The sequence below is a fragment of the Chelonoidis abingdonii genome, chromosome 2 (genome assembly GCF_003597395.2).
Source record: "Chelonoidis abingdonii isolate Lonesome George chromosome 2, CheloAbing_2.0, whole genome shotgun sequence".
Classification (NCBI taxonomy): domain Eukaryota; kingdom Metazoa; phylum Chordata; order Testudines; family Testudinidae; genus Chelonoidis; species Chelonoidis abingdonii.
Window position 1 is genome coordinate 264,507,044 of NC_133770.1, and position 20,751 is coordinate 264,527,794.

General features: G+C 43.8%; 1 protein-coding gene across 3 annotated transcripts in view; it reads right to left on the reverse strand.

Moving 5' to 3' along the window:
• Window positions 1–7,494: 7,494 nt before the first annotated feature.
• RRM2B (ribonucleotide reductase regulatory TP53 inducible subunit M2B) overlaps window positions 7,495–20,751 on the reverse strand; it is a 47,029-nt gene continuing 33,772 nt past the window's right edge. For all 3 annotated transcript variants that reach the window (XM_032771306.2, XM_032771303.2, XM_032771307.2), the window contains exons 7-9: window positions 18,142–18,246; window positions 17,374–17,487; window positions 7,495–11,498 (exon numbers count right to left, since the gene is read on the reverse strand). In XM_032771306.2, coding sequence (XP_032627197.2) covers window positions 11,346–11,498; window positions 17,374–17,487; window positions 18,142–18,246 — 372 coding nt within the window. In that variant the 3' untranslated portion in view covers window positions 7,495–11,345. The remainder of the gene's footprint in view (window positions 11,499–17,373; window positions 17,488–18,141; window positions 18,247–20,751) is intronic.

The window sequence follows — 20,751 nt, forward strand, 5'->3', positions numbered from 1 at the left end:
AACATGCTGTTATTAACCCCTTAGCTCTTGTCAGTGATAATTTATTGGCTTTAATGTGTTACTTCTGGGTCATTAGTTCATATTGTAAAATATAAGGTAACAGTAACTAAAGGCCAAACGATCCTGCCTGCTGCACAGTATGGAAAGAAAGACTGTGTTCCATGCATTTAACATACAGCAGAGGACAGCAGCCCAGGTAATGGCAGCATGGCAGGGATAGACTGTTGTGTTGCAATATGGGGATTGTGTGTGCGTGCCTGTGCTAGGTCTAGACACTGCTTCATTCTGCTGTCACGCACACCTGCTGCAAGTGAACTTCCATCAGAGCAAAAGCGGCTGAACGAGCTGTCTAGGCGCCATATTGATTCATCACTGCTGTATACAATCCGAGGCTTCCCCTTCCAAGGCTTTCTACACACAAAAGAGAACAGGGCCCTGCACCTTCACAAATTCTCTCCATTATTGCATACAGGACATTTAAAAAATCATCTTACATTATGACTGATCAAATGCCTATAACTGGCCTAAATTTAACCTCTTGTTCCTTTCCTCCTTACCAGTCACAGACCTAGAAATTAATCACAAGGGCAAAGAAGTGTACATTAGCGAGATAAACTGAACCAGTGAATAGCCACAGATACCAGGAGGATTATTGACTTCAGGTCAGCAGTCTATAACATCTTGCTGTCTTGGGAGTGTTCTTTTGGTTGACAACACACTGTCTAGAGATCCAGCTGGAACCTGGAATGGTTTTGATGGGCCAATACTACTGGATCCTTAACGTCAATAATATGCTCTCCATGGATGGTTCAGCAGATTACCACACACACTAGAAGAACTTATTGTCCCACTCCTTTTTAGCTTTCAAATTCAGAAGGATTGGAAAAAAGTGAACATTTCTTTGCAAAAGTGAGAGGATTTGGGCACGTATAAGGCAAAAATCCTTGTTTTCAGTTTTAGAGGCTTTCAAAGTGTCTAAAAATAAAAATCCATAACTGACTGACTGGCAAGCAGAGGTGTATGCACTGCAATGTAGCAGAACTAGGCTCTGCAGTAATCTTGCTTCCTACACAAACAGAAAACTGAATGTACCATAAGTGCCACAGGGACTTATGGAACCAGGGTTAATAAATGATCTTGGGATCCAGTCTCCTCTCCATGCACTCAGGTAGTTTTCAATAATATTAAACAGGTTTTACATACATGTATATACAAAACTGGGAGAATATCTTTGTGACAGGTTGGGTCACAGAAACCCCCTTGGTGCTGAAACTACCTCTGAGCCTTTTTTCCCTGGCAGCTTGGGACTTCAGCACCCTGCCTTATTGAGCCAGACACACTAGACTGCTACAGACACAGACCAAAGTCTGAACCACCTCCCCAGAAAGCTGCAGGCTTAACTGAAAACAGCTTAAGAAGTGCTTCTGTCTCCACCACCCAGATACCCAGTTCCTAATGGGATCCAAACCCCAAATAAATCCATTTTACTATGTCTAAAGCTTATACAGGGTAAACCAAGGTGGCCAACCTGTGGCCCTGAGGCCACATGCAGCTCTTCAGAAGTTAATATGCGGCTCCTTGTATAGGCACAGACTCCGCGGCTAGAACTATAGGTGCCAGCTTTCCAATGTGCCAGGGGATGCCCACTGCTCAGCCCCTGGCTCTGCCACATCCCTTCCCACCCCCTCCCCTGAGCCTGCCAGGCCCTCACTCCCCCTCCTCTAGAGCCTCCTGCATGGCATGAAACAGCTGATTGGGAGGTGTGGGGAGGGAGGGGAAAGCACTGATTGGCAGGGCTGCCATTGGATGGGAGATGGTGGGAACAGGGAGCCAGGGGGAGCTGATGGGGGGCTGCTGATGTATTACTGTGGCTCTTTGGCAATGTACATTGGTAAATTCTGGCTCCTTCTCAGGCTCAGGCTGGCCATCCCTGGGGTAAACTCAAACTGTTCGCCCCTTTATAACACTGATAGAGAGATATGCACAGCTGTTTGCTCCCCCAGGAATTAATTACTTGCTCTGGGTCAATTAATAAGCAAAAAGTGATCTTCCTAAGTATAAAAAGAAGGATTTAAGTCATTCCAAGTAATAACAGACAGAACAAAGTAAATTACCAAGCAAAATAAACCAAAACCATGCAAGTTTAAGCCTAATACAATAAGAAACTAAATGCAGGTAAATCTCACCCTTACAGATGTTCCATTAAGCTTCTTTCACAGACTAGGCTCCCTCCTAGTTTGGATCCAGCAATCACTCACACTCCCGTACTTACTGTCCTTAGTTCCAGTTTCTTTCAGGCATCTCTTTGGGGTGGAGAGGCTATCTCTTGAGCCAGCTGAAGACAAAATGGAGGGGTTTCCAGGGCCTTATATAGTCTCTCTCTTGCGGGTGGAAACTCCTTTGTTCTCCTGTGTAAAATTCCCTCAACAAGATAGAGTTTGCTGTCACCTGGGCACGCCACATGTCTATGAATGATTCAGCTTTCTGCAGGGCAATGCCATTGTTTACATGTTAGTTTGAACATTCTCAGGAAAGCTCAAATGTGGATTGGTATCTTCCAAAGTCGAATGTCAGATAAGTGTTTCTTGATTGGGCACTTACTGAAAATAGTCCTTTCTCAGAAGCTGACCAAATGCTTCACTGAGGCTACTTAGAATCAAACAAGTACATAGCCAATATTCATAACTTCAAATACAAAAATGATACACACATAAAGAGAACAATCATAACCAACAAACTACAACCTTCCCATAGACACCCCCCCTTGGCCTCTGTACAAGACCTGGTGCAACAATGATCTATACGGTCACAGTTTATGTCAATAATGTCACAATGTTTCATTATCTCAAAGGCCAATTCCCAGAGAGACTTAAGGGACAGGTTACTGAGGGCAGGGGTTTGTTCAATAGCTATCAATGGTTGCAGGGACAACAAAATATGAAAAGGAATGTGGGTACCTAAAGGAATCTAGTGCAGACTTATCAGCTCTGGAGCCCTAAAGACTCAGCTACAGAAACTCTGTCAAATACTCCTAGTAGGGAACAAACAGTAAGTAACATTACCACCCTCTACTAGTAGTAATGAGGGTAACAAGCTGTGCCCAAGAAGCCAAGATGCTGATATGGATGCTGGGGGAGCAATGGCTCTACTGCATTTCTCTCCCTGGCCCCAAACACCACAGAGACCAGTGGCAATACTGGATTTACCATGGAGCCACCGGTGCCATAGTGCCAGGCCCACGCCCCAAAGGGGCCTCGGCATGGCCTCTCTTCTCTGTGAAGCTTGGTGCTGTTGTCCCTGGGGTTCTGCCCTGCTGTTCCACAGCAGCCTGCAGCAAAGATCCCCCTCCTCTGCCTCTTCCCCCAGCGTGTTGTGTACTCGCCTCTTCTCTTCTCACTCTCTCTCCCGATCAGCTGTTTGCCGGGGAGGGGGTGGGGGAGAAAGAGGAGCAGCAGCCACCACCACCTGAACCCCAGGCAGGGCGAGTCCCCGCCGCAGCTGCTTCTCTGGAAGGAAACGATATATATTTGTTTCTGTTTTTTTTTGTTTGTTTGTTTTTGTTTTTTTTTGTTTTTTTACAGGGTGCCCCCTTTTCCCAGATCATCTTCCCTGTCATCCTCCCGCTGCACCCCCTACCCGGCCCAGGGCCCCCTCTCCCCCTCAGCTCCCCCTTTCCACTTCCCCATTCCTTGCCCCTGGTGCCCCGTCCTTGCTCCAACTCCTAACAGGGGCGGGGGACCTTGCACAGCAGCACCTGTGTTCTTCCTCCCAGCTCCAGCCTGGGCTACAGTAGCAGCCATGATGTCCCTCCAAGTCCTGGGAGCATGGGGCGGCTTAACACTAGTGAGGGAAATGCCCCTTCCAACAGCAGCTGCTGTCCTGTCAAGTGTGCAGGCATTGGAGGTGAGTGGGGCCTTAACACTGCATCCCTACCTTTACTCATCCCCCACTGCTATAATGGGGAAAGCGGTAAAGACCTATTGCATCACCAGCACTCAAGTTTTCTTTAGCTAAAAGAGGTCACAGGACTTTGCAAAAAGAGAGAAGTGCCCGGTTTTCCCCTCAAAAGGATAATTACTAAAGGCAAAGTGGTGATATATTTTGTGAGGGAAGCTGTGGAAAATTCAGTCCTCTATCCCATCTGTTCCTTGGCATTGAACATTTAATAATTTTCAGGAGAGAGAGGAAGAAGTGGAGAAGAGGCGGGGGCAGGGCCTTGGGAAAGGGGGTGGAATCGGGGCATACCCTCTCAAGCCCCCTGCTATGAACCGCTCAGGGCAGGGAGCACCCCCACCTCCCCAGCCCTGATCCCTGCACCCTCTCACAAACTCCCAGCCCCGACTCCTGCACCCTCTCACAAACTCCCAGCCCCCTGACCTGACTCCTGCACCCCTCACAACCCCAGCAGACTCCTGCACTCCCCACACATACCCAGCCCCCCCACACCCCATGCTGACTCCTGCATCCCCCATCTCTCCCCACCCTGAGCACCAAACGGGAGCTCTTGCACCCTCCGCCCACATTCCCACCTGCACCCCTCGCACCGAGTGGGAGCTGCCCCAGGTAAGCACTTCACAGCTCAACCTCCTGCCCCAACCCTGAGCCCCCTCCCTCATTCTAGCTCCTGGCCAGACCCCGCACCTCAACCCCCAGCCTGCTCCTGCACCCTAACTCCCTCCGAGACTCTGCACCCCCACCCTCAGCTCGGGTGCAGAGAGAGGCGAAGAGAATGGGCTAGAACCAGGGAGGTACCCGCTCTATGTGGGCAGGGGTGAGGGAGGGGATCCTGTTTACCCTCTCCCCAGCCCTGCTGCGCCTACAGTTTACTCCCGGCCCCTCCCTTGCTCCAATGACCAACCCTAGCTCCTGCCCCACTGTGTTTTTGCCCCCAGCCTCTGCCTTGCTCCAGTCAGCAGGGACTAATCCTTCTCGCATACCCCACTGTGTTCATCTCACCCCTGGCCCCTCTCTCGCTCCAGCTGGGGACCAATCCTCCCCCCACCCCACGCCTAGCTGTCAGAGTGGATAAAAATCAATGACTTTAAACAAAAAATCAGATTTTTTTAATTTAAATAGTTTTTTCCCCCTCAAAAATCCGACCTAAAGATATAATGTATCTTAAGTAAAACTATCATGGAATAGGGATTATAAATTCTGATTCTACAGTATGAGACAATATATTCATGTAATGTTTAAGAAAAGTTTTGTAAATGAGTTCTAATAGTCCACGGCTTGTTATGCAGACAGAACTACACATGATCGTTTCAGGGGCCAAGGCAAAGATGTCACATTTATTATGATAATTTGATCTATAACCACTAGCTAATACATTAACACTTATATATACATATATACACATCAGATATTCTGCAGCTGCTGTATAGTTACCAGTCCTGAACATAGCTTGAGTCCGTGGCTTAATTTCGTAGCTTGGGTTCGTAGCTCAGGGCAGCTAACTGGCCAGGAAAAGTGAGCACAAGGAAGGGCTGGGTCTGCCGTCCCACATTGGGAGCAGAACGTTACCCTTCCAAGTCTTCCATCTCACCCATCCTTTTTGTAGGCTTTAGTTTGAATCCAGAGTCTATAGGTCTTGCTGTGTCATGCTGCCTCTGGGTTCAGTGTGACTGATCACCCATCAATTGCAGACGTGACTTTCAGCCTGAGACCTGGCTTTGATCTTCCTTCTATTATACCTTTGTTCTTTTCTTTTTAGGGTGGACTCTTCTTACTTTGTTAGGGCTGTTTGCATCTTCAGCCGTTGGTGTTTGAAATCTGTTTCATCAGGGCAGGCTGGCGCTGGAGGTTGATTCCTTCATCCATACATACCTCATCCACACATCTAAACTAAACTAATAAGATTACAGCAGGGTTCTGCAAAAATGAAAGTTGCAGCAAGCTTTTACAAACTGGAGTAAGCGTTGTAAAATGGAGTTTGAATTACAACATGGCAAACAGTGAACAGAAGTAGACAAGTGTTGTGAATGGCAAACAGTGAACAGAAGTTACAATACTGAAACAGTGTAAATCTCAGTGATTTAAGCAGGAATTGGATTGACAGTGAAACTTACAAGGGCAACTGCCTGAACAGCTATAGCTCTTAACAAACATCTTAATTGTCAATTAGCCAGTTATTGGGGTAACTGGTTTTATGAATGAATGTTGTTTCATTCATAAAACTTTACTTATGAAGTTACATTAACAAAGTGAACAATTAAAAACAATTTCATTCATGAGTTCTACAGGCTTAGGGACCCAATCTTATGGGATTCCACAGACTTCTGTATAGATTATTTAGGTTAATTTTTCTATCTACTCAATGAGACTCAGTGCTCAATCTAGAAGATACCATCAGAGATGCTTAGTTTTGCAATTCTCAAACTGTGGATTTGTCTCTCCAGAGGTAACATGCTTGTTAACAGCAAAATGTTTTAAATAAATAATTAATGTATAGAAGTGAGAAATAACAGACTTCAACTCTGTTGGCCCTCTGCAAATTTATGTACACAGGGTCAACCCCTTACCTCTCTTTAAAAGTGAAAAGTTTCAAAAAGTTCAATGAATAGAAGATTGTTGGGAGCAGAACAGATCTGGACAAGGAGAAGTCCGGAGATAAATGTGAGAAGTGAGGGACATATGTTTTTTTGTTAAAATATTATGTTTGCTGTTGAAGAAAAAAATCCAGACTACTTAATGTTACTGTTTTAGTTAAATAAAACAATTTAAGTGTCTGTCTGGTGACACTCTTCCTAGTACAGCCTGGCAAGAAAATCCCCCAAATATTAATGATTAACCTGTTGAACTGGAGATATTTATGAAGTCATTGGGCAGTGAACTATCTGCTTCAATTATCTTTGGTAAATGAAATAACCAAACAATCATTCATTTTCTGATATAGCTGTAAAACTAATCTGAAAAGTTTTCAAAATAAATCCAATTTAAAAATGTATAGTTTGTACCTTCTAAAAATGAAATCTAAATCTATATCTGAATTGTGAAGAATATGTTTTCAGGTTATAACCACCAACAAGAATGGATTTTTATGTAGAAACCCATGATTAAATCTAGCCTTCCTAACCAGTGATTTAAATCATGATTTAAATCAAATCTACCCTGCCCGCTGTGCTCTTCCCCCGGTCTCTTCATTCCCCAGAAGGGCACACAAAGATGTTTGGCGCCAGACCCACAAAAAGTTAATCTGGCCCTGACCAGTGAGATGGAGTTCTTTGGCTCTAAGGAGCTGAGGGAGAAGCTCTTGGTAGATTTCCAAAAATCCTCACCCCCTGGCAGTGGGCATCCAAAGCTCTGCAAAGCTTTTGGGACATCCATAGGTTTTAAGGGATAAAACCCCTTGCTAGATGCACAGAGAGCAAACCCTGCCCCCCATGACAGAATGATTCTGAGAAAATGTGGGGAGTGCATATTCTGTTTCCTATCGTGAGCCAAGGCATGGAGCTTCCCTCTACCAAATAAAACGAGAACTCCAAAGGCACTAGATTACATTGTCCAGACATAGTTTATTTAAATCATTTTAGGCTCTGCAAAAAAACAAGGAACTAGCAAGCAATAGACATTGCCCCGTCCGTTTCTTTAGGAAGTCTGGCATGGCCAGGACCATCTTTTGAACCACATTACCGAAACTATACAAATATTTCACACAGGACTTGAATAAAGATTGTAACAGGACTTTGGTATTTTACGTTTATCTAAGGGACCTGAGCAAATCCATATACAAATCAGTGAATAGCCTGGACTAAACATCAAGTATCTTAATGTAAATTACAAGATTGGATAAATGCTTAAAAAAAATCTCCTCATACCACCAAGTTGAGGACAATACAAGCAGAAAAGAGGTTGCCTTTCCCCAGGGGTAAAAGTAACTTACAGGACTTACCAGTACTGACAGAGTCCTGAGGGGGCACAGCCTCATCCAGAAGGGACGTGGCCTCTCAAGATTTAAAGGTCCTGGGGCATGTAACCGGGTGTGCACTCACCCCTGCGGTGCCTCCTACTGGTCACTCCTGGGAATTAGCTCGAATTTGCAGCTGTAGCGCCCTCTGCAGGCCAGTGATCTGCCTTCTAGCTTCTGGCCCCGTGTCCCTTCCTGGACCCCAGTGCCCCTTTTACATGGGGTGCTACCGCCTGGCAGCATCCCCTTCTTCTTTAGGGTTTCCCCTCCCCAGGGAACCCCTCTCTATCCCCACTTTGCCTCAGTGTCTCGGCAACTGCCCAGTCATTAGCTAGCCCCACACCCTGGGGCAGACTGCACTATTAAGCCTCTCATCATCGGCAAAGAGGGTTGGACCTGCTGCCTTGGCCTACCCCTGGGCTGCACCCTGCAACCCCGGTACCTCCTAGCCTATTGCTAGGCCACAGCCTGGGGCTCTCCAGGCAGGAGCTCCCCAGCTCCTCTGCCTTTCCCCAGCCCTGCTCCACGCTAGGTACCTTGTCTCAGCAGCCAGGCCCTTCTCTCTCTGAACGCAGAGAGACTCTCTGGGCTCCTGGCTTCTCTGCCCTTTTATACAGGTCTGTGGCTCAGTTTGGGGCGTGGCCCCAGCTGCTGCCACTTCCCCCAATCAGCCCAGCCCTAAAGGCTGCTTGCTCCAGCCCCAGCCCCTTTCCTGGGCTGTTTTTAACCCCTTCAGGGCCAGAGCAGGGATCTGCCCTGCTACAGGCACCAGCTGTGGCTGGGAGACCCAGGGCCTTTAAATCAACCAGGGCCTCCCAGCTACAGAGGTAGCTTGGAGACCCCCAGAGCTCAGGGGCAAATAAAAGGGCCTAGAGCTCAAGCTGCCACGTGGAACCCTGAGCTTTGTGGGGCTGGGGCAGGTATTTAAAGGGCCAAGAGCTCCTGCCGCTGAGGGGAGCTCCAAACCCTTTAAATCCTGGCCCCAGCCCGGCCACTGGAGCTGCGGCCGGGATTCAAAGGGCTCTGGGCTGCCCGCAGCACCGGGGAGCTCTGAGCCCTTTAAATCTCAGCTGCGGTGGGGGGTTTAAAGGGCGCTGGGCTGACCGCAGCTGCAACAGCCCAGAGCCCTTTAAATCCGGCCCCAGCCCGGCTGCCGGAGCCACGGGCGGGGGGTTTAAAGGCCTCTGGGCTGACTGCCGCCACAGCAGTCCAGAGCCCTTTAAATCCGGTCCCTGCCCAGCCGCCGGAGCCGGTGGATTTAAAGGGCGCTGGACTGACCGCCGCGGTGGCAGCCCAGAGCCCTTTAAATCCCCGCAGCGAAAGCCGGTGCAGTCTGGCATGGCATACTGGCTCTTGCCGGTACACCGTACCGGCTTGCTTTCACTTCTGCCTTTCCCCAAACAGGTCACGTTCAGGTTATAACATTTTCTCCTTCCATGTGAATGTACTGCTCATGAAACATGCTAGATTGAGAGCTCCAGAATTTGTAGTTCTCTATTTAACCAAAGAACAGGTACAATACAGCCATAAGTGCAAGTTTTCCGTCAATGCACCACCAATGTGTCTCCCTCTAGATTGAACAGGACATCTCTAGGAGAAAGAGTAGTTCTGCTTCCATGCCTGCTAAATCCTTGACCCGTTTGCTCAGACTCTGAACAAGGGGGAGCCAATTCTTATGGCTTCTGATGTGGACACCTGTCCACCAGGAACTAGACTGACATGCCTGACTTACTTCACATAATTCAGATGGTAACTACAATAGAACCCTGTTTATCTGACCCTCCATTATCTGGCTCTCCTATTAAGTGAACCACCAGCCCACACAGTTCCATAAGCAGGAGATCTCTCCTGTGGCCGCTAGATGGTGCTGCAGCCTCATACTTACCCATTCTTTGGATTATCTGAGTTTTCCAATCTGGCCCCATGTCCCAATTAAATCAGATAAACGGGGTTCTGTTGTACTTTGTCACTGCCAAGCTGGGCTGAATTGTTACTGTTATTCCTTCTACATCAAATGTCAAATTATAAAATCATCCCTTCAATTTGTGCCTATACTGTAGAAGTTGCCTGTGATATAAACAACTAAAATACACACACATGCTAGATTGTACTACAGATCACACATCACCATTTATGCAGCACTCGCTAGTTAGGGGTTGATAGTCACAATGTACTACGGTGTTGATAAAATAATTTTAAAACACTATTATATTGTGACTATCTATGGTCTGAAAATTCTAGTGTAACGCTATGATGTTGCACATTGAACATGCTATTCTACAGATGACCATCACCATAGTATCTCAATGGTATAAGGCTCAAGTAAAAATATACACTTCAGGGGGAAAAAAATCAGAACGATACACCATTTTACATTACAAATATACTGGGAAAATTCAGAAGGATGAGAGAGTATAGAATACCCAGCAGAATGGATAAAATAAAGAAGATATGTAGAGATTGATATTTCAGTGTCAGATGCTGATCACAACCGCTGTGCAATAAGGGGTTAAAGCTGCTGTAAGTCTGCTTATTGTTAAGACACTTACATGTAAGTAGCAGCAACTGGATTTAACAATAAAGTAGGTTGAGATTCGAACGGCACCAAAGACTTTTTTCTTCTCTGTCTCGTTACAGGCTCAAATTTTAAATATAGATCCACCTGCTTTATATTACAAATCAAATCTTATATGAAGGATTTTTCCCTTGAACACTTGCTGCTATTACTGATAGGCCGGGTTTGGCACACGTCATCAATGCTGCTTGAGCTAGATCACAGGTTAACAGGGAAATCCAAGCAAATTGTATCACTTGATCTGAGAAGATTGTACCATAATCATACTGTATACCCCACTAAACACACACCACTCCTTCCTCTACTGTTTTTGAAGCAGTGGAGAAGCATACTCTATCATAGGGACACAGGGGAAGCACTGCTCTAGATTCACGAATTTACATTTTAAAACTGTTGTCAGAAGAGTTTACAGGAACATATTTACATGCAGTGTTACCTCATCTGGGTTCAGAATTAAAATACTGCAAAGTGAGGTACAGATGCAAACTAAGAAATAATTAACTTAACTAAAGCACAGTAAAACATTTATTGCAGCCATTTAAAACAAGTCACCCAACCAGTTTTATCCAATGATCACAACAACATGTGTCAAACAAGTTCTTTATAGTATATCCCTTTAAGAAGCTGCATGAATTTCTAAGAGGACCTTTTTACAGGGTGCAATGCAAAAAGATATTTACACTATAGCTTATAACCTACATATTGTATTGCTACATTACAATCTATTCACGTGTAAATTTATAACTTCACACAAAGTAGGAAGCCAGAAAAAAAATCCTAGTAGACTTCAGAAGAAATACATAAAAATTCCCAAGAAGTGAGATGAGGGAGGGGGAAAAAGTCAAGATGCTCTCTGAAGAGAGATTAGAAATCTGCATCCAGAGTGAAAACATTGTCCGTTGTTTCTGCCATAACTGCAAAGCGCTGATACTCTGAAACCCGCTTCTCAAAGAAATTTGTTTTTCCTTCCAGTGAAATATTCTCCATGAAATCAAAAGGGTTTTCTGCTTGAAAGACCTGAAAGTAAATTTTATTAAATTGGAGTTCCTGAAATGACAACATGATGCTCCTCTGAATTCCCAAATGAATAATCACAAAATGATGTTTCTTACCTGTAACTGTGGGTTCTTCGAGATGTGTGATCCCCAGGTATATCCCACACAATGGTACGCGTGTGCTCCGTGTGCCTGAAACTGGAGATCTGTAGCAAATAGTGTCCGTTGGTCCATGCATGCACAGTTGCTCTCCTTGTGCTTCAAACCCAGGGCAGAAAGGGTGGCATGGACAGACACCTTTCCAGTTCCCTCTCTTACCATGAAATAGATAACATCCAACGCAGAGGGGAAGGGGAGCGGGTAGTGGAATGCAGATAGGGACCACACATCTCAAAGAACTTCCAGTTAAAGGTAAGTAACTTCCATTTCTTCAAGTGCGGGTCCCTATATATATTCCACACAAGTGACTGGTAAGCACTATTCAAACAGGAGGAAAGTGTGAAGATGCAGATGGTACGGATATCTGTAACACTACTATGCTCACAGCTGCATCTGCAATGAAAGCCTGGCCTAGAGCTAAATGCTTTGTAAAGATGTGGCTAAATCCCCAGGTAGCCGATTTACAAAACGTCCAGCACTGATACAGCTCAAAGAGATACCACTGAGATTGCTTGTGCTCTCGTAAAGTAGGCCCTCAAACCTGTCTGGGTGAGTTACATGTTCCAACTGATGAGACAGAATAATGCATCCAGAGATCCAGTGGGTCAATAACATTTGTCCTTGTGAGCACTCTGTTATGGCAACAAATATTCTTGGTGTTCTCCCATTCAGTTTCATTCTTTGCAGATAAAAGACCAAGGCCTATTTGACATTCAGGGAGTGCAGTCTCTCTCTCTCTCTTTTTATTTTTGGCTGAAAACATGAGATTTTGGGAATAATATTGGTAAGCTGGTTCATGTGAAACTCTGAAATTGAGAGAATTTCTCTGTGATATACGGTAGGTCAGACATGAGTGCGCCCCGTTCATTCAACCATCTGGCTGACTCGATGGCAAATAAGGCGGCAACCTTCATGGAAAGGCATAACATGGAACATATGACCATCATTTTGAAGGTAAGAGCTGAGAGTACCAAGCTGAGGTTCCATGTAGTGTGGGTACTGTCACTGGAGGGAAGGTCCTAATGAGTCCTTTGAGGAATCAAATTGTGGCAGGATGAGTAAGATAGTGTGGCTTTTCACTGGATGAGGAAGGCACTGACTGCCACCAGGTGGACTTTCAGTGAGCCAATGGAAAAAACCTGACATTTTGAGGGACTGGAGATCTTCTAAAAGGGCAGTGATACCTGCCAGTTCTGGTGAATGCTGTTTCCATTGTGACTAGATAGAGAAATGCCTCCATTTAGCTAGAGAGCATTTTCTAGTGGAGATTTTTCTGGTGTGCTAAGAATAGTTCAGATGGCCTCTGAATATGAACGTTTCAGGTATGATGATGATCCAAATACCAGGCCATGAGATGAAAAGGGTCTGGGTTGCAAGCTCTGATCCTGCCCTTCTCCTGATCTAAAAAAGATTGTATATAGATAGGAGGATGGGATGACATTCATAGGAGGTCCAGAAACAAAAATGTCTGGGCTAATTAGATACGATGAGGATAACCTTGGCCCTGTTGTGACGAATTTTCTATAGAACCTGAGGTAGTGGGGGATGGGAGGAAAGACATACCTGAGATGGTCAGTAGAGGATAACAGAAGGGCATCACCCTTGGAGTCTCAGCCTAATGCTGCTGTGCAACTGTAAAGATTGAATTTCTTGTTTGTCTGGTGTTTCCCACTGGGTGAAGATTTCAATCAAGACAGAATTGTGTATTTCTCACTCATGGTCTGCAGAGAAGTGCCTGCTGAGATTTTCTGCCAGTCTTCTGCACATCTGGTAAGTATGTCACCAACAGCAAGATGCTTTTCTTGATGCACCAGTCTCATAAATTCACTGCCTCTATACACAGAGGAAGGGATCTCGCTCCAGCCTGTTTGTTTACACAAAAGACAGTCAATCATGTTGTCTGATATTAGCTGGATATGACGAACCATATGAAGGGGAGGAATGCATTACAGGCAAGGTGAACTGCCCTCCTCTCCAGTACATTTATATGCATTCTGGCCTCCCATGGGAACTATGTGCATTGTGTAATGTGACTGTCCATATGGGCTCCCCATCTTATGAGAGATGCCTCTATGATTATGGCTGCATCCAGTATGAGTGGGAGAAAGGGGATGCCTGCTCACATCTGGTCCGGTTTTGTCCACCATACAAGAAAGGCTCTGACTTTTACAGTATTGTTATCCTAGCATTCATGGTGTCCTTGCCAGGTGAATAAACAGACCAAAACCAGGCCTGCGGGCAATAGAGATGGAGTCTGACGAATGATGTTAAATACACTCATGCAGCCATGTGGTTTAGTAAGGAAAGACACACTCCTCAATGTAGCGTGAGGTCTGAAGGTGACTGCTCATGGCCTCAAATCTGTTTAAAAGGAGACAGCCTTTACTGAGGACGAGTCTAAGGTCAGTCCTATGAAACCTACAGTGTTTGCGGGAGTGGAATTTTCTTTATTTATACAGATCTCCAATGATGTCAGAAATAGAGTAAGGACAGGTTGCCAGCTGAGCTTCCTGACTTGTTCAGCATGTTAGTAGCCAGTCATGCAGATATGGGAAGATGGTGTAGCTGTTGTGCCTCATCTGGGCCACCACTAAGAAGACTTTCGTAAAGACCTTGGGTGCGGTTACCAGCCCATATGGAAGTACTCTAAACTGGTAGCACTCTTGTCCTACCATGAATCTTAGAAAGGTTCTGTGGTACCAGTGAATATCCACATGAAAGTAAATATCTTTCATGTCAAGGGCTGCAAACTATGTGTTTTTCCCCAGAGCGGGAATTATTGATGTCAGTAGTGCCACGTGAATTTTGATTTGTGAATGAAGATGCTTAATTGGCATAGATTGAGAATTGGTCTCCATCCTCCATATTTCTTGGGAACCATGAAATACGGGGAGCAGACCCTCTTCCCTCAATGTTGGGATGGCACCAGTTCTATTGTGCCTCTCTGAAGGACGAAGTTCACCTCCTGACGAAGGAGCTTCTTGTGAGAGTGGTCCCTGAGAAGAAGATTTATGAAAGGGAGGTGAGGCAAACTATATTGCGTAACTGGCATGGATGATCTCTAATGCCCACTTGTCTGTTATTGCCCTCCAGTTGTGTTTGAAGTGGGTAGCAGCCATGCAATGTCTGCAGGGCAGTACAGCATGGCATCAATATCAGCATGTGATTCTCAGTGAAACTCTTGGATAATGGGTGAGGGTAGACAGTGGTTGCAGAGTCAGAGGAAGTTGTATACCTGGATCTTTGAACCCTTTGTCATTTGCGAGGTGATTTGTGAAGGCACTGGTGATAAAGTGCCAGGGTGGGGGGAGGTTTGGGGCTGCAGGTTTGCTTGTGGTGCTCTCTCTTCAGGGCCAGGGTATAAATCTCCAGGAAGCAGAGAGTTGTTCTAGAGTCCTTAAGAGAGCATAGTGCAGCCAGAGGTCTAACCTTACTGAAGAGGAGATTATACTCAAAAGGCAAATCCTCAGTGGTATTCTTGACCTCTGTGGAGAACTAAGAAGAGCAAAACCATGATTCATGCCTCATGACTGGCTGGGGTGATGGGTCTAGAAAAGTGGTCCCCAAACTTTTCAGGGTCATGCCTCCCCTACCTCTGTCTATGCCTCAACCCCAGGGCCAGCAGTAGTTCTGTCTGGGCTCATCACCCTTGGGGAGAAAGATCCCCTGGAGCACTTGATTTATCCGATGAAAAGGTGGGCTCCTGTTCTACCTGTGGTGCCAGAGGCACCAATGGAAGAATTCTCTAACTTGTGGATGCAGTGGGGGACGATCCTCTTTTCCTCAAGGTGTTTCTTCCTGACACTGAAATGTCTCTAAAAAGGACCAGGCCCAACAGCAGAGGAGATTGTGAATAGAGCTGAGCAAAAATATGTTCCAGAGAGGTAAAGGTTTCAGTTCTTCCTGGAATTCAAGGAGTCCCTGAAGTGGGGCCGGGCCTCCAATGCTCTTGAACTCAGAGTGTGCCGGAATCACTGACTCCCAGGTGTACAGTGTAAAGTTCCCAGACAGGGCCAATCTGTCCTGTGAGAAGGAGTTGGAACCAGAACTGTTAGATCCTTCTTCCTTTGCATCTTTCCTTCTTGGACAGGTTTGTGCAGACCTAATCCCTAAGGACCAGTGAATGAGGACTTACCTGACTTAGACCAACACGGGAAGGGATCCTTTTTCATAGATGCAAATCTGGCTAGAGATCTCTCCTTATGCCTATACTTATGTTCCCTACTCTTATGAGAAGTTTATTAGGCTTAATTGTTTCGACCTCTAGTCCAGAGCTTGTACTCAGCAGGGGCACAACTCGCAACAAAGTCACTATACTGAGATTCTCCCCAGTCTGCATCCAACTGGGGTCTTATGGCCAGCTCCATGAGATGCATCCACAGATGGAGCTCTCATCCCTTACAGGTTTGAAGAGGGAAACTGCGGCCGATGCTGCACTTGGCGGTGAGCCTCCCCATGTCAGTAAAGGAAGTGCTAGTGTTCATTGATGAAGCAGAAGGAACCAGGGCAGGAAATACAGTTCTTAAACTCTGAGACTCTTGGCATAGTCGTTTTCCATGGGAAGAAGTTCCGGAGAACTAAACAAACTATACTAGCTACAAAAATACTAACACACTTAAACACTAGGTCTAAACTTACCAAAAACTATTTACAATATATAATCACAGATATTGTAAGCAGAGGAAGATCCACATCGACACAAAGAATTCAAACCAGACAGTGGTAAGAAGGAATTAGAGAGGCATTGGTCCGTGCCACCCTTTATGCCCTCAGTTTGAAGCATGAGGAGAGCAACTGCAAATGTGAGGACCAACAGATGCTACTTACTACAAATATCCCGTTTCAGGAGCTGGAAGCACATGCATGCCCTTGTGTGGAATTCACACAGGGACCAGCATTCGAAGCAGCAGCACCCACTTACTGGTAACTTTCCTTGGTAAAAATAAAGCAGGAATTCTCCAGCTTCTCTTAGGTAATATCTCGACTGGTTCTCCCCTCCTCAACCCACCAACCCTGGCAACCAGCACTCAGCAAGGGAGCATGAACTATCTCAGAAAACAAGATATTAGAACAGACTTGGCTCTCACTCCACTAAAGCAGTGCAATATAAACGTTTACTTTTCACACCCTGAGAGAGCCACTCTAACCTATATATTGATTAATGTTTTTTTACTTGGGGTTTGTACCAATGAATGCATCCCGCACAAAAATCTCTACGCAACTCTTAACTTATTTTCAGAGGTTCACTTCTTTCTATGTGTAATTAAAGGGTTTATCCTCAGGACGTTCTCCTGTCAGCATTATTAACAGATCTGTTTTCCTCAGAGTAACAGCATTTTTCAAAGGTCACTTGCTTCCATCTAAGCAAATTCAGCATTATATTGATCACCCAAGAGATGGGCATGCTAATCTGTTAACCTTGTGCAATGAATATAAATGACTCTACTTCATTATAGCCTCCTAGAATCAGAACACCTGAATGCAACACACACTTCCAATTTAAATCCAAATAGTAATTACAGGGCAACCCTGGCCAGAGAAACAATGGTTTCATCTGCTCCAAATAATGAAATCTGTTTATTGACATTGTTCTCTGTGTGAGATACAGCAGAATGCAAAAGTACAGCATAGGTGTGATACCCACACCTGTGGTAAATTAGTGCAGCACACAAATAACTTTCCTTGGCCATTTTAACAGGTCAATATTTTTTGAAAGTGTCATCTCTCAACTTTCTTACCTTAGAGAACCCAAGTTCTGTCAGTAACCGGTCTGCCACAAATTCAATGTACTGTTTCATCAAAGTGCAATTCATTCCAATCAGCCCTACTGGTAAAGCCTCTGTTAAAAACTCCTGGAGTAAAACACAATAGTGACATTTAAAAGAAGGGACAGTGCAAATTACGGGGAACAAATAGTATCTACTTGGTGGTTGTATACTGTTTGTGATGTTTCTATGAAATCAGACTCAGAGGTTGTTCACAACTTAAATAACTTGCATCATAAGAAACACAGCAAATGTCTCCTGTTTTGATCAGCTCTTTGCAACTTTCTATATTTAATATTTATTTTGTGAAAGAGTCAGTGAGAATTTTCACTGGTGTTTTTACTATGTGACAGATCCAATTCTCACTAACAATCAATGGAAGTTTTGCCATTTAATTCAATTGGAGACGGATCAGATTCTATGTGTAGCAACGAAAAAAATCTTACCTGTAGGTAAATGTGACTGAACATGAAAGAGAAAACCCATCTGTGCTGGCTTTCACTTTTACTAATCACTTGGCTAGTACCGTCAAAAATCATCTCTGCCCTCTATTCTCTGTGACAAGCAAGAGTACCAAGAGATAGATTGTAGGTGGTGTGTTGGAATTTTAGAGTGGTTCACATGTGTGGACAAGTCATTTATTAGGCATTCCAGAAATTCTACTACAGCATCACCTTCTTTACACATGAAAATACTTTTGTGCCATCAGTGACACTGTACCAATCAGTCTTGTCTGCTCACCTGCTCAATTTCAACTGCATTAACAATGATCTCCTTGACTCTCTCTTCTGAAGGCTTGTTCACTAAATAATGAAATATTAGACAAGCAAAGTCACAGTGCAGACCCTGAAATACAAAAGAATTAAAAGAAGTTTAATTTCTCCTGCCCCTCATGATTTGCTATTTAAAGCCTTGTACTGATAATTGTCTCTCTGAGAGGAATAAGCTTCCTAACTTCCTGCTTCATAGCAATCAGGGTGGATAAAAATCAATTTTATTTAAATTGCATTTTTTTGATAAAATGCTTTTTGAGGAAAAAATCTATCTAAATATAGTTTTAATTAAGATACATTATAGCTCATCATGGAACAGGGATTATAAATTCTAATTCTATACTATGAGACAATATAATCATGTAATATTTAAGAAAAGGTTTGTAAATGAGTTCCAATAGTTCATGGAATATGCACTCAATCTTATGGCGTTCCAAGGGCTTCTCTATATATTATTTAGGTTAATCTTTCTATCTACCCAATGGGACTCAGTGCTCAGTCTAGAAGATACCATCAGAGATGCTTAGTTTTGTAGTTCTCAAACTGTGGATTTGTATCTCCAGAGATAACATGCTTATTAAACAGCAAAAATGTTTTTAAATACATAAATAAATAATATATATAGGTGAGAAACAACAGACCTCAACCCTATTGTCCCCCTGCAAATTTGTGTACACAGAGTTAATCCCTTACCTCTCTCTAAAAGTGGAAAGTTTCAAAAAGTTCAATGGATAGAAGATAGCTGGGAGCAGAATAGATCTGGCCAAGGATAAGTAGTCTGGAGATAAATGTAAGAAGGGAAGGACCGGCAGTAGAAACAACAGTGAAACTGTTTGAGCAACATATTCCAGAAGTCTTGAGGTCTTTCTGGGTGTAGCCTTCATTGATCTGAGATCTACCATACCATTCTCTTACTAGAAGGGAAAACCTATAATGCAGAAGGCAGTAAAAGAGACCTAGTTTGGGAACATTTTAATGATGTTCCACTACCTGTGAGTAAGACAGGCATGCGTGCAAGGCCTGGTTGCCCAAATGAAACATCATGAGAAGTGTTCCTTCTCAGGAGGTAGCTGTGTTGATAATGATGAAAGGAACATGTCTGAACATGCAGGATCTTTAGGCTGGTAAACTTTTTTATTTCATACTTCTTTCTTAAGGACTGCCTGTCTTCCTTCTGGACTATTCTTGAATTCTCATGTTTGAGCAAAAAATATAGCTGTTACTCTATGGTACTATCATTTTAAATGCATTTAAAAATGCAATGTGTACCTTCTAAAAATGAAACCTACATCTATCTCTAAGTTGTGACAAATATGTATTAAGGTTATAACAACAAGAATGCACTTTTATCTAGAAATCCATGATTAAATCAAGTCTTCTTGACCAGTGCTTTAAATCAAAATATATAGTCTTCTCTGGTGAAAAAAATTTCCCTGGAACCTAATGCGCCCCCCCACCCCCATTTACATTAATTCTTATGGGGAAACTGGAATCACTTAACATTGTTTCGCTTAAAGTTGAATTTTTCAGGAACAGAACTACAACGTTAAGCAAGGAGTTACTGTATTAAGATTTTTTCCTCCTGTCATGTGCCCTCCTCTCATGTGCAGAAAGGAGGAGGTTAATTTAACAAAACAAGTTCCATTACTAGGATCAAATCTAAAACTGAAAAATACTTTTTCATTCAACATGCAGTTAGTGTGTAGGTCTCGTTGCCACAAGACTTCATCAAGGACACTAAGAATAAAAATAAAGGAGGACTGGATAGAATAACCATGCATTAGGTGGTGCCCACAATCTATCTAACCAGGTTCATCAGAAAACAATTTAAATTTTCTTTTCTTTACAGGATTTTATATTGTTGTTTTATCATTTTAGTTTTGTGCTGAGCCTCTCAATACAGATGCCTTGTGAATTTTGTACTTTTATTGCAATAACTATCTATGTAGTTACAATTATGCCATTGGAAACTGAACTGGAAAACGGGGGGTGTTTTTGGTGCTGAATGACATACCACAAAAGGGCAGTTAGACTTATTGTATTTAGCATCCTACATCACATTAACCTGAAAGTGAGTTTTATAGAAAACTTCTGCTGAAAACCACACACATGATTGCATGAAAAAGGTTACAATGACTTCTAGGAATAGAAAATGAAACTGGATCTTATTAGTGGACATGAAGTAGAATTTATTTTCCAAAGCATTTAAGTTGCCTCAAGCCTGAGCCATACATTGCTTTATTTATAATACAGCTTCCTTCTAAATTAGAGTAAATAAGAGCTACTGGCTATTTTCCCTTGTGATGGAATCCTTTACCATTTTAAGCCAATGCCAGTAGATTCAACCATTGCTATGTTTATCTTGCAAATTAATCTGTCCTTCAGGTTCTACAGTGTTTCAGATTTTAAACTTGATGTATGTTTTCTAACAGAACCTTAACTGTGCAGGGCCCCGCCCACTACGAGTCATCACTACAAGATGGGGTGAAGAGGAAGTAGGAGGATACATGTTACTACAGTGACTGGTATATTCAATACCAGAAAGATACTGGAAGGTGCAGCCTTACAAATATATTAC